Raw genomic sequence first — 15,666 nt, forward strand, 5'->3', positions numbered from 1 at the left:
ACCTTGAAAAAATGCAGAAATTTTTCCAAATCTGAATTGTGAAACTGTGTAAACTCAATGATAGGGATTAGTACTTACGTATCTGAATGTTGTCATTTACATTATAAAGGATTACTACATAGAAGGAAATGTCCTTGTCAGAACACAGGACTCTGTTATTTAAATGTTATCAGAGAGGATTGGAAGACTTGGCTAGTTAGGTACATTTAGAAGCTCACATTCTTGCATATCAAATATTCGGACAGGCCATTTTAGGAATCTTTTCAAGCTCCACTTTCATCCAAATATTCTTGACCTTAAAAATGCACAAACTGTTCATATTTCTCACTTATACAATTTGTTGTTTCTTTTGTTTCATTGATAAATATTTGTTGATAACTCTTGTTTTTTAATATTCATATTTTAAACAATTTCACATAAGATCACTTGCCTAAATCACTCTTTCCCCCTACCTCACTACTAGTCCTGTCCTCCCTCCCCTCCTCAGTGAATCGGTCTCACATTCCTGTCTATCTATTATTGCTGGATTTTGGATCACCACAATTAAGCATGTCCTTCTGTGTGACAATTGGACTATATCTTGGAGCCTGTTGGGCTCAGAACACTGATGTTGAGGAGGCTGGTGTTATATGAATCCAACCCAGTGAAGGTAACAGCACTTGATTTGAGTTAGTGCTTACACTATTGAGTCTAGGGAATGGTTTTTTGGTTTTGCATTTTTTTTGAACCTTACTCTCTTTTCTGGTTCTTAAATACAGTACCAATGATAGTTAAACCACTCAAAATATTTACATGGTCTTTAAACAATATTTTATTCATTGTATAAACCGTTCCCATAACAATAATAGAGAAAATACCCACTCACATTTTATATATATGTAAATATATATATATATATATATATATTCAATAGATAGAATAGGACAGATAGAATTTATACCTTGCCTTCCAGTCTCCTCAGGTATCAATCATTATAGGAAAGGTTAAAAAATGTAAGCTCAAAACGATATCATTCTTGAAATCTTCTAGTCAGAAATTATTACCTGATAATTTCATTTTGTAAGTTTCTGTCAACCAAAAGACCAGTAAACTTTGTCCAAACTTTCTTTAAAGTCAATCTTACGTGTTATTAAGTAGTAATAGATTATAATAAAATCTAATATTTAGTTATCATCACTGCTAAGGTTAAGCCTAGATATGTTTTGTTGATATTATAAAAGTTAAAATTTCATTGCTTAATGTTTAAGTTATAGCTGTAAAATCCTCAAGGACTGTTGGAAGTGAATGAATTTTCATTTGTCACCACTCTTGGTATTTCTGTCATGGGTTATTAGACTCATTATGTGGAATGCTAACTATAACACTTAAATGTATCTCACAATATTTATATTACACCTTACACTTGTTGGTAATTTTACAGTTTCATGATTAGCTAATACAGAATCTTCTGGAAATCATCACTCATTACTCATCATTCATCGCTATGCTAATTTTAATGAGAAACGTGAAAGGAAGGAGATAAAGCAATAAAAGAAGGGTAGAAGATCACAGAAGCATGCGCCTCATCACCATCAGCGAAGGCAGAGAATTAAGTGCACATTCAGCCTTTCTTCTCCACATGGGTTGTTTTCAGAGGGTTCTTTCACAAGTAATCATTCTTATTATTCATATTTATCACCAGATGAGTCTAATTATCTTGAATAATGTTACTCTTTAAACATATCTTGACTCAATCATGTTCTTACCTGCTACCCACTATCAAAGTAAATCAAGGCTAGAATGACTGCATTTCCCTGGTCCTCTTCTCTTTTTTTCTTTTTTTTTTTTTTTTCGGAGCTGGGGACCGAACCCAGGGCCTTTCGCTAGGCAAGTGCTCTACCGCTGAGCTAAATCCCCAACCCCTTCCCTGTTCCTCTTTAGTTTTGTCTTAATACATATACAAGAAAAATAAGTATAGCCTTTATTTTGTCTATGGTTCAAAATTACCTTTTTTTTTTTTTTTAACTTATGACTGAGGTCATCAAAGCAAGTAATGAAAACTTCCCACTGAAGGGATATTTTTCCTCCAGTATGTTTCCTATATGATACATATTTCAAGATATAGGCATTATTGGTGAATAGTTATAGCCTGAGATGAGTTATTTCTGCAATTCTCTTAGGAGGACATGTTTCTTATTAGATAGAAATTATGAGCTTACTTTACATTATGAGTTCCCTCATTGGCCACTCATTTGGAAATGATTGCTAAATCTAGAAAATTCTCAACTCAACATACAAGAACAACTTAGGCTTTAAAAAAGTACATATTTCTAAAAAGTGAGCCTTGTTAAGGTGAAAGTACCTACTTCCCTAGCTAATGCCACGAGAAACAAAAACTAAAAGTGAACCCTATACCTTTTCCTTATTTCTGTTTAACAATAATGATTTTAATTGATTTTTATTAGAGATTTAAAAATATATAATTAAATAAACTAAAACAGCTCATGTAATATTTAGGGATAAATAATCTATTGAAATATGGTGATTATTTGATTGAATGTGCAACTTTATAATTAATCGAGGCATTTTCAGAGCATGCAGGTCAAATTTTATGTATTTTCACCATAGGATAATAAAAAGTGCATGTAGATGCACTCTAATGATGGTTAAAATACATTTGGATTTTCTATGAACATGATCTTGGTTTTGTTGTTCTAGGTGTGAATGGCATTTTTGTTTAGTAATACTTGGAGTGATTTCAATTGTTTCTTAAGGCAGAGACCCACTGGGCTAGCCCTAGATGTATATTTCAGTCTAAGAAAATGTACCTCAATATGCAAAAGTGAATTAATTAATGACTTGGTTAATTAGTAGCCTTCAAAGAGTTTTCATAATTACATATTTGCAGCTGTGAATAGGCCATGTGAGTTCACCTCCAGTTTCACGTATTTTCCATTCAGTCATGCATGTTTGCATTTCCAATATTGACTCACCCAGATATTGCCATCTTGATGATAGGGTTTCCAGTTTCTCCCTGTATCACTGTAGAGCATTCGATATTGCGTCACCCAGTCAGAACTGCTGTACCTTCCTTGGGTTGCAATGGCACTAATCTGCTTCCGATTGCCAAAGTCAACCTGAAGCCATTGATAGTGGTCACTGTCTGATGGAGACCATCCCCCAGCACCTGGAGTGGGCAGAAGCAAAGGGGAAAATGAATGTTTAAAACTGAACTCTTACAATTAAAAATAGATTATTCTACATATCTTAATTGGCCTTGTCAGTGCTGTATTTCACAGATGTATTATGAAGTGTCCTTTATAGATGCCATTGGGACTTCAACTAATATTCTTCCAGCTGGGTAACATTGATTCTTTAACCTCTTTATGGTGTAATTATGTGCTCATTTTCTCCTGAGCAAATGTCTTCATAATTCCTCAATTAGATCTTATTAGTACATGTCAAAGTCTAATTGACTGAGGGTTGATCAATTTACCATGAACTCTTCTGTTAAAACCATAAGGAAAAAAGATGCAGCTATGCTTTTTCTTCCCCTCATGTGAGGTTTTATCTTTCAGTAAATTATAAGCAAAACATAATTCAATTATGTACAGCTTTCAAATATATTTTGCTTTAAGAAGTTCAGAGTCAAAGCTTGTTGATGCCCTGTATCTAAATTTTGTATTAAACTTTTGGGCTTATGAGAGATGAATTATGTTGGAAATGAGCCACTCTAGATTAGTAAGGGATAGTATTACTTGATAACCAATGTTTATAAAATAATTTGAGGCACTAGACAAAATTAAATATCATTGGCAAAATATGATATTGACCAGAAAATACTAAGGAAAGAGAATTTTAAAAAGTCAAATAGTGTTAACAGGGATTAAAAAGATTCAAATTCTAGTCATATCTGTAACTGCTCACAAATAAATAACAGAAACTATGGCAAAGACCAGTATTTAGAGAAATTAAGGAGAGTAATTAACGGGAAAAAAATTTAAAAAACTATCTAATACTAAGCATATCAAAATATACTCATCATTTTAAAAATAAAGGATTTAAGGATTGGTAATCTAGTTTACTCTCTAAGGATGGCCAGAGGTATAGTACTATTTTAACAGTGGAATATATTTTTACTTGGAATATATTGTTTTGAGTGATGGGAGGAAGGCATTCTAAGCAACTGAAAAAGAAAATACATGATAACTGTTTTGAAACTGGGATTATAACCCACATGAGAGGATGAATAAGTGAGTTGAACCATGATAGTTTCTAGATTTGGGCTTGATTCTTCCCAGGTCATGGCATGAAAGAAGGTTCAAAGAGAGTGGAAAAGTGTCCCTAAAGCAGAGGCAGAGTGGAGTTCAAAGTTACTGAGGAAGTTGGAAACTGCAGGACAGAGCCTCTTAAAAGCAGTGACTTTGTAGAAAAATATCATTGAAAGTTTGCTGTGAGCATTTAGGATGTCTGGATGGTACATTAAATATATGTTTTTAGGGGAAGAGTCTATAGATTAGATAAGAGGAGTTATGAGATGAACACTCAGTTATTGCACAAGGAGGACAAACTTAAGGAACAAGTCAGACTCACAGTTCTTGCAGATCAATACTAATTATCCAATACCAATCCAAGAAAGACCAACCATTCAAAGAATGGATGGAACAGTTCAGTGATGATGATAATGAGGGCAATGAGGGTGGTGGTGTGATGGTGATAGTGGTGGTGGTGGTGGTGATGATGATGATGATGATGATGATGATGATGAAATAAGGAATAGTCACTATACACCTGTCAATCTAATAGATAAACTCCTTGCTCAAACAGAAATCAACTCCAGATCAAAGCATAAGAATTCAAAAGTTTGACAGAAATCTCTCAAAATATTCACTACAAACTAAAAACACTAGGTTTTTGGAGTAGTGGGAAAATAGGAGTCACCATCAGAGTGAAATCACTACACAGGAATGGATCTCAAAATAACAGATATAATGATAACAGATATAATGAAACCTGTCAGACTAAAACTTTAAGTCATTTATTAAGAATCAGTCACACTGTTTTAAAGAAAACACATAACTACTAAGGAAGCAAGCAGAAAAAATTAGTGGAAGAAAGAAACAACATTAAAAGAATATAATGGAAACTTCAGGACTTAAAATTATACTGAGATTAGAAATTATTGCTCTGTCTTAATTAACTATTTGACACACCTACACTATGGATGCTAGAGGTTCTCCAAAGAACTTCAAACTTGTGTTTGAAGCCTATGCTGTGTTTGTGTCAATAGTGGTCCTGATTGATACAATAAGTTAGGAGTAACTGGGAGACATATTGGTCCTAGGTGGCATATCCTTGAGGAGGATACTAAGACAATAGTCCCTTTCTCTTCCTTGTCACCCAGTTACCAATATGTGAATACTTAGCTTCATGATAAGATCTAACCATGATGAGCCATTAGAGACCTCAAAGAACAAGGATGTCTAACCATGGACTGAGATCCTTTAAATTGTGATACAATAAGGACTTATAATTTGATTGCTTCAGCAGATATTATGATTATGTGTTCATATCGACCTAACTAACTGAAGCTCAGAGGTGGAAAAAAATGCTTAAGGGATTACAATCCAGTATCCAGTTAGGTCAATGTACATGTGAAAGAGTGAAGTTTCTGACAACTGAGAGTTCATTGATTCCAAGCAAAACAAACACAAACACATACGAATTCACTACATTACCACTGTGAAAGAATGTTAAAGATAACATCTGCAACATCCTTACAGGGCAGAAGATTTTCATGAGAAACAATACAAGATGAAAGGCCATGGTAGCAGGTACTGACTGAGGGAAAGAGACAGGTATTAATATGGTCTTTCTACACTGAGCAAAGGCAGCCTTTAAAAATAAAAGTAACATAACAAAAATTATTTCAAAAGCTGAGAGAATTGATTATCTATCAGTTTATATTACTAAAAAGATAAAATATGTAGCTTCAGGGTTATTATTTTCTGCTATTATAGTGTCTATGAACATGAATAAAAAGGCTAGGGATGGTTCAATGTGTCAATAAATATTACATATTTATTTTATACTTTCTTTAAATGATAAGAGTGTCTAATAGGATAACTTTGAATTACAGCATTTATAATATATGAAGAAGTAAAATATGAAGTGGTAATATCAGCAAAGATTGGAGACTAAACTCAGAGAGCACTAAATTCTCTATTTCATACATGGAGTGATAATTGAAGTAGCCAACACTTGGGTCAGGTACCTATTCCATTAAAGGTTAAATACTGAATATTTTAGGCTGTGCTTGCTCTGCCATTCCTCTTACAATTATTCAACTCTATTTTAATATTACAATCTTACACATTATGGAAAATAGTGTGACTACGTTCTATTAAATATGTGTTTGTAGTCGGAATTTTGACCAGTAGTGGGGTCTCCGGAGTGCTATCCATCTGCTTCAGAAGAAAGCAGTTTTGATGAGAGGTGAAAGCTGCACTTATCTAGTGAGAACTAGAATTTAGAATACAGTTAGAAATTGTACATCACTTTAGAAAAATGTTTGATATGCCATCTAACCCCAAGTTGTCACCTCTAAACTTACATAGTTCAGAGCAACACTAAATCACTAGAAAGACTCTCCCTCTGTCTCTCTGTCTGTCTCTGTCTCTGTCTCTCTGTCTCTCTCTCTCTCTCTCTCTCTGTTTCTCTCTCTCATGTGTGTGTATGTGCGTTAGTGTGTGTGTGTGTGTGTGTGTGTGTGTGTGTGTGTGTGTGTGTTTATAATCTATCATAACTTCTTTTTTGGTTCCTAATCTTCTACTTTCAGACAGCATTTTCCTAGAGTAATCATTCTAAAATATAGTCTGTGTCTCATCCATTTACCTTTGCACTAACTCTACACTTTTCAGAGTTTAGTCATCACTCATAGTAAACATAACCAGAATATACTATCTTCATATCCACATTTCCTCCCTTAAGTTAGCTTGGCAAATTTTTATTCAAGTATTACAAAGCCCACTTCACATGGTATCACACAGAAAAAATGATCTGTGGAGCCTTCTAAGCCTTCCCTTATACCTTAGGGGGGGCTCACGTGCTTAGCCTCTGGAGACCCTGTACCAATAGACAGTATTTGGGGGTAATTGTTCTTCAAGAACTTCTTGAAGAGAACATACAGAAAATATTTCCTAAGTTTATGTCCCTTCCTTGGACACTTTGAGTGACATGATAACTTTCCCTGTCTTTCTGATACCATCAAGGGCTAGGAACTGCTATGACTTACTCAAACTCTGGTGCAATGTTCAAATCCCAGAGCTCTTTGGAGGATTGGTCAACACCTTTATTGATGCCATGCCTAGCATCTATATGTTCCACATAATTCCTTCCACTTTCTCATGTATTCACCTCCAAAGTATTCCTTAACTTATAATGTCCGGTCATTCAAAGCTCTTTTCGACCATGTCTCCAGTAGTCTCCTCCTCATCAGCAATTTATTACTTACTGCAGGTTAATAACGTATATATCTATTTGCTGATTTTTTTCTATATTGTTCCCTATATTCATGTACCTGTCTCAAGAGTTCTGCAAACATAAATTTGTTATAGGACCTCAGATAAACTTGTAAAATGATAGTATGCTCAGTCAGTGTAAAGGCAAGTACATTTTCTCTTAGAAGGCTTTGAGGGACAGTGTTATATAGCCTATGTTGCCTCAAACCGATGACATAGCCAAAGATGACTTTGACCTGGTGACCTTTCTTTCATTACTTTTCATGTCTAGATTTACAGGCATGTTCCATCACACCCAACTATATTTCCTTAATAGCTGTAGACTTCCAAGCCTTGAAGAAATACATTGCTAATTGGAATTCGTAAGTCCTATTTATATATTTCTCAAAGCAATAAAATGATGTTGCCAATGAAGTCAACAAGCAATTAATACAAAGAGTGTAGAGGTAGCAATGTGCTCCATTGATTAGTGAAAGCATTTTTTCTGTGACTTGCTAATGAATACTCCAAGATAAATTTTCCTTATTTAGCCATTTTTGCGGCATTGTTTTTCAGCAAGTAGGCAATTAACATATAGCTACTCAGTCCAATTTCTCTCATGCCTTTTAACAAGGGGGGATTTATTGTCAGCTTTAAAGGAAGCAAATATCTCAAGCAAAGAAAAGGTAAGTAAAACTTACTTCATTTTTTATTTTTTTGGCAGAAGCAAATGCGAGCAGAACAGGTGATTAACTGGTGGAAAGAGTCAGTTTCTCAAGGAACATGGTGGAACAATCAATATTAAGTTTCCCATTATTCTTTGATCTATCAAGCATGTAATTTGGGGAAGTTGATTGCTTTCTTTATTTGGTTTGTGAAACTCGTAACCTCTATTGATCCACAGATTAGGAATGATATGCCTTAGATCACAAAATTCCACAAAATAGGATGTAGAAGGGAAAACGTGACACCCAACTCCCCAATATCTCTTATGTCACCCTAACAGTCAAACCGATCCTGCTGTACACAGATGAGAGGTAGGAAGGAGAGGAGCCAGAGATGTTTATACTAAATAGTCATATATTCTTAGTATCTAAGAAGACTTAAGAAATATTGCCTATTAACAGAGCTAGAGTTGGTAAAACCCCATATGTATACTTCATAACTTCCACTTCAATACTGGATTTGAATTCCTTATATTTCTTATTTTTGCACCTTTTCCTTCTAGCTTTCAGCCAATCTCTCTCTGTCTTTGTTTTTTGTGTGTGTGTGTGTGTGTGTGTGTGTGTGTGTGTGTGTGTGTGTTTGTGTGTGTGTGTGTGTGTTTCATGGGTTTATGTATGTGTATGCAGATATATTTTTATTCTAAAGACAAACAGAATTTGTGATCAACACATTTATTCTATATATTCATTTAGAACTGAATGATAAATTACAATAGAGAACTTAGAGAATGACTAAAATTTGAATATATGGTGTCCTGAGCCACCACCTATAGTGAGGTAGGCCCTCCTATATCTTTAATTAATCATGAATATGGCTGACAGACTTGCCCACAGGCTGAAGTGATGGGGGCACTCCTCAGTTGCGGTATTGTCTTCCCAGATGACCCACACTTGTATCAATTTGGTAGTGGAGTACCTAGCACAGTAGATGTCAGCACACTGGACTCAAGACACAGATACTTTTACCTTGTTATTTGTAAATCAGTACCTCTTAGAGGAGTGAGGAACTAAGCAGGAGGTTCAGAGGGAGAGCACAAAGAAGCTCTCCCGATGATAAACGTCTCCACAGCACACAGGACATTCGTATTGCTTTCTGTGACATCATCAGAGTCTATATAAATCTAATTTCTAATTTAGAAGAAAACAGTGAAAATTTTCAATTAAGGATAGAACAACCTTTAATAACTGGCCAAGAAATATGTATCAGATGAAAAGAATAAATTGAAAAGGAGTCTCCAGGCAAGATAGCTTTATGAGTTCAGGCTTTGATGTCTCCTTTTTGCTCTAAAAATACAATATTTTTTGGAAAGATAGATAAAAAGAAAATTGGAAAGACATAGCTAGAATCAAAACTAAGATAAGCATCTCCATGCACAAGGAGTGCAATGAACATGCAAAGGAATAAATAGGGCTAAAACTGAGACCTGCTGTGTTAGGGTCTGGTGCACTCTAAAGACAGATAACTCTCGGCTCGCAAAGAACATTGGTAGCATCTACCTTTAGACATAATCTTAGAGTGATTTTTATTGCTGTGATAAACACTATGACCCAAAGCAACCAGGGGAGGAACAGGTTTATTTGACTTCCACGTTTATGGTCACAATTCATCACTGAAGAAATCAAGACAGGAATGTTGAGGCAGAAGCTGAAGCAGAAACCTTTGAGGAATGATGCTACTGGCTTTTCCTTCATGGCTTTTCCCAGCTTGTTTGCTTATACCACTCAGAGCCACCTACCCAGGAGATTGTCACTGCTCACAGTGGCCTGGGCTTTCCTATGTTAGTCAAGAAAATGCCCCAGATACTTGACAATGTGCCAATGTGATGGAGGCATTTTTTTAAAAATCAGTTCCATCTTCCCAGACAAACTTAGCTTGTATCACATTGACTAAAACATTAACCCCAGAGATGTGCATAGAACATCAACATTCAAATAAACCATAGAAAACAGATTTTCAACATTAAGTTACCCGATTACCTGATTTCATGAACTGAGTTTCTTTGAATATTAGTAAGATTACCTAATGTGAATATGTTAGGGAAGGGTAGCATCATATGCAAATGAAGTCAAGTCAGAAGAAAAATTAGTAAAGTGTGACATTTGAGCAAAACTGAAAGTGTAAGGATATAATTGAGAATTATCTCACTGATGAAGAACAAATAGAACAGACATCTTCCAATGTGCTAAAGGAGGTTGTTAATGAGCTCAGGCTCTATTTACAGCAGGGTTCACATGGTTCCAAATACCTTTGAGGAGATGGGTAAGTAGACCTCAGTCAGGGGAAAATTGTTTTCAAAGTAGTCAGAGAAGAGGGATGAGGCTATTCAACATATGCCACTTTGAGAAAATACTACACCATAAAGATTCTTAAAATATTGACAATGTGATGCTTATGTGAAATCATAAAAGAATAAGGACAATGTGTAGGACAGTTGGATATAAAGTGGCAAGAAAGACTATTTCACATTTTAGATTTCTCCAACAAGAATAATTTATTTTTTTATTTTTTATTACTTATTTTTTGTTTACATTTCAAGTGTTATCCCCCTTCCAAGTTTCCCCTCCAGAAACTCCCATCATAAACACTCCCCCGCTTCTAAAAGTGCTTACCCATCCACCCACTCCTACCTCACAGCTCTAGCATTCCCCTATGCTGGAGCATCAAGTATCAAAGGACCAAGGGCCTCCCCTCTCATTGATGCCAGATAAGGCCATCCTCTCCTACATATCAGCAGAAGCCATGGGTCCCTCCATGTGTATTCTTTGGTTGGTGTTTTAGTTTCTGAGAGCTCTGGAGGGTTTGGTTTGTTGATATTTTTGTTCTTCCTATGGAACTGCAAACTTCTTCCGCTCCTTCAGTCCTTCCTCTATCTCTTCCATTAGGAACCCCAATGCTCAGTTCGATGGTTAGCTACAAGCATCTATACCTGTATCCATAAAGCTCTGGCAGAGCCTCTCAGAAGACAGGTATATTAGGCTCCTGTCAGAAAGCATTTCTTAGCATCAGCAAATGAGACAGGGTTTGATGGCAGCATTTAGAATGAATCCTCAGCCAGTCTCTGGATGGTCTTTTCTTCAGTCTCTGCTCCACTCTTTGCCCCTGTATTTCCTTTAAACAGGAGCAATTCTGTATTAAAATTTTTGAGAAGGGTGGATGGCCCCATCCACCAACTGGGGACCATGTCTAACCTCTAGATATAGTCTCTACAGGTTCTTTCTCTCTTTTGTTTGGTATTTCAGTTAATGTCCTCCCCGTTGGAGCCTCTTGCTTTCCTGGCATCTGGGACATTCTGTTGACTATCCCCATTCCCCATTCCCCATGAAGAATAACTTTTTAAATAACCCTGGGAACAGTAAAACTTACTCCTGAGGACAAGAAGTAACTTCCCAAGATAGATGGGTTCTTCTAAAAAAGATGCTTGCATTAGTTTTTTTGGATGCAATTAAATTCCAATTAGATCCCAGAGGATTGATATTATTCATGAACACGATCTTAGCTTCTTAGAATATTTATTAAACTTCTGCCAGAAAAACAAAGATAGACAATGCCACAGCATCATGGACACAAATTATAAATATTGAAAACAAAGGGCTGGTGAATCTGCAAAATAGAAACAAAATTCTCTTCTTCACAATCTCACTGGTGCCTTCTAGCACACGCCTGGCTGTTGGTACAGAGGCAGGAGTGGAGGTAGTTGTAAAGGATTATAACAACTTCTTTTTAACCCAGCCCTTGTCTCATAGGACAAAAAGACTTCCATAATTTCACCCCCTAATTTGAATTCTAACAAAAACATTCAGCAATGTCTCTGATAGTATAGAGTCATCAAATGTGGGCTGGAAGATAAGGATTTAGTTGCTTTAAAAAATGAAGAGTAACCATGGCCCCAGTATGTTGATTAATGACCCTGTCAACTTGCAGAGAAACATCCTAATGGCCACAGAAGTCCTGAATTCTCTGTTTTGATATTTTTGTTATTTAAGGCACAGAAAATCTGCTTATAAAATGTCACTTATATAATAATATTATTAAAATAACCTAATAGAATAACTAACTAGATTATGATATAAAATGTTGACTGGCTCAAAACCTGAGTATATAACAGCATAATTCATTCAAAGATCAATATTAAATAAATATGTTCACCATCAACTTTATGTTTAAATTTATATGAGACTTATAAATAAGTATGTACTCTATGTTCACCTTATGTATAATATGATGCTGACATTGTGGCTGTGTGTATAATACTGTGGATTTTTATATGCCATTCTTAAATCTTCACATATTTACATGTATCTATATGGATAGATGATTGATCCTTGAAGATGCCTAGATAGGCGGACTCTGAAAACAGGCAAGCACACAAAATAACCATTTCTAGCATTTCATAGGCTCTCTTTGTTTCCATTCCCCCAAAGAGATACATCTGTCATACTCCAGCTATTTCCTCAGTGATGTACCCATGGGTTGCTTGCAGAAACGGTTGCTTCTTTCCTTTCTGTCTTTTGCAGTGCAGTATTATGTAATGTAATGTATTTTTTTTCTGTTCTAATGATGAATACATACCCAACTCAGAGATACTGTGAATAGCATTGCCACCAACAGGTCCATTTTAAAACATTTGTATGCATATGCATTACTTAGGGAAATATAGCCAAGAGAACAATTATGCAAATTTTCAATTTTCCATCCATTAGTATGTTTTAAAGGTAAGTTTGTCAGTTTTCCAATATAGTTGAAGCACTCATGTCTAAATATTCCTGTTATTGGCTAAACTTGATGTTGTAACCCTCATTCCACATACACATAATTCAGACTCAATAGTGGAGACTACTGTGGATTTAATTCATGTCTTCTTTATACGTACTGTTCTTTGGATTCTAGTTTTGGGGATGACATCAGGTTTATTGGTACAAGAATAAAGAAAAGAGCAAGTATAAAAGCATACACAGAAAAAGAAGGTTAAATATCTCTGTTTATGTATGACATAATCTTATAGAGAAGAGATACAAAATTCCCCTAGAAAATTTTTAGAAATGATTATCAAGTTCAGTAATGAGTCACAATACAAACCCAACTATAAATATCAGTAGCATTTTTATACATCAAAAAGTAACAGAGAAAGAGATCATTGACACTGTTTTTCACAGAAGCCTCAAATATATATCTTGAAATAATCCTAACCAAGGAGGCCAAAGACATTTACAGTCAAAACTTTGTATCTTATGGTCACTTGATTTTTGACAAAGGAGCCAAAACCATCCAATGGAAAAAAGATAGCATTTTCAGCAAATGGTGCTGGTTCAACTGGAGGTCAACATGTAGAAGAATGCAGATCAATCCATGCTTATCACCCTGTACAAAGCTTAAGTCCAAGTAGATCAAGGACCTCCACATCAAACCAAATACACTCAAAATAATAGAAGAAAAAGTGGGGAAGCATCTTGAACACATGGGCACTGGAAAAAATTTCCTGAACAAAACACCAATGGCTTATGCTCTAAGATCAAGAATTGACAAATGGGATCTCATAAAACTGCAAAGCTTCTGTAAGGCAAAGGACACTGTGGTTAGGACAAAATGGCAACCAACAGATTGGGAAAAGATCTTTACCAATCCTACAACAGATAGAGGGCTTATATCAAAAAAATTTACAAAGAACTCAAGAAGTTAGACCGCAGGGAGAGAAATAACCCTATTAAAAAATTGGGTTCAGAGCTAAACAAAGAATTCACAACTGAGGAATGCCGAATGGCTGAGAAACACCTAAAGAAATGTTCAACATCTTTAGTCATAAGGGAAATGCAAATCAAAACAACACTGAGATTTCACCTCACACCAGTGAGAATGGCTAAGATCAAAAACTCAGGTGACAGCAAATGCTGTCTAGGATGTGAAGAAAGAGGAACACTCCTCCATTGTTGGTGGGATTGCAGACTGGTACAACCATTCTGGAAATCAGTCTGGAGGTTCCTCAGAAAATTGGACATTGAACTACCTGAGGACCCAGCTATACCTCTCTTGGGCATGTACCCAAAAGATGCCCCCAACATATAAAAAAGACAAGTGCTCCACTATGTTCATAGCAGCCTTTTTTTTATAATAGCCAGAAGCTGGAAAGAACCCAGATGCCCTTCAACAGAGGAATGGATATAGAAAATGTGGTACATCTACACAATCGAATATTACTCAGCTATCAAAAACAATGACTTTATGAAATTCATAGGTAAATGGAGGGAACTGGAAAATATCATCCTGAGTGAGGTAACCCAATCACAGAAAAACACACATGGTATGCACTCATTGATAAGTGGCTATTAGCCCAAATGCTTGAATTACCCTAGATGCACAGAACATATGAAACTCAAGACAGATGGTCAAAATGGGAATGCTTCACTCCTTCTTTTAAAGGGGAACAAGAATACCCTTGGCAGGGAATAGGGAGGCAAAGATTAAAACAGAGGCAGAAGGAACACCCATTCAGAGCCTGCTCTACATGTGGCCCATACATATACAGCCACCCAATTAGACAAGATGGATGAAGCAAAGAAATGCAGGCCTACAGGAACCGGATGTAGATCTCTCCTGAGAGACACAGCCTGAATACAGCAAATACAGAGGCGAAAGCCAGCAGCAAAACACTGAACTGAGAATGGGACCCCCATTGAAGGAATCAGAGAAAGGACTGGAAGAGCTTGAAGGGGCTCGAGACCCCATATGAACAACAATGCCAAGCAACCAGAGCTTCCAGGGACTAAGCCACTACTCAAAGACTATACATGGACTGACCCTGGACTCTAACCTCATAGGTAGCAATGAATATCCTAGTAAGAGCACCAGTGGAAGGGGAAGCCCTTGGTCCTGCTAAGACTGAACCCCCAGTGAACGTGATTGTTGGGGGGTGGGCGGTAATGGGGGGAGGAGGGGAGGGGGAAGGGCTAGGGGGATGTTGGCCCAGAAACCGGGAAAGGGAATAACATTCGAAATGTAAATAAGAAATACTCAAGTTAATAAAAAAATCATTAAAAAAACTTTATATCTTTAAAGAGACATTGACAAAGACACTAGAAAATGGAAATACCTCTCTTGCCTATTGTTTGGTAGCATTAATATTGTGAGTATATCTATTCTACCAAAATCAATTTATAAACAATATAATCTCAACCAATCTTTCCCTATCATTCTTTAAATGTAGAGAAAAAAATCCAAAACAGACACTGGACAGCCAAAGTAATTTTCAGAGAAAAACAAAACAAAACAAAGAAAAGAGCAGAACAAATCAAGAATAAAACTCACAATTCTTAAAGAATTGCTAGCATAGATTGCGAAGTATATTACAGAGCCATAGTAATAAAAAGAAACATCTGCTTGGCACTGGCACAAAAACAGACAAGTAGGTCAATGGAACAAATAGAAGACCCAACATTAGTACACATAACTTCAACCATTTGATATTTAA

At 36.0% G+C, this 15,666-nt stretch overlaps 1 protein-coding gene across 1 annotated transcript in view; it reads right to left on the reverse strand.

The window, feature by feature from the left end:
- Positions 1–15,666, reverse strand: part of Cntnap2 (contactin associated protein 2) — a 2,154,251-nt gene that overhangs the window by 1,517,197 nt on the left and 621,388 nt on the right. The window contains exon 4 of the mRNA XM_032907255.1: positions 2,973–3,166. Coding sequence (XP_032763146.1) covers positions 2,973–3,166 — 194 coding nt within the window. The remainder of the gene's footprint in view (positions 1–2,972; positions 3,167–15,666) is intronic.

This window comes from Rattus rattus, chromosome 6 (assembly GCF_011064425.1).
Source record: "Rattus rattus isolate New Zealand chromosome 6, Rrattus_CSIRO_v1, whole genome shotgun sequence".
In the NCBI taxonomy this organism is placed as follows: Eukaryota; Metazoa; Chordata; class Mammalia; order Rodentia; family Muridae; genus Rattus; species Rattus rattus.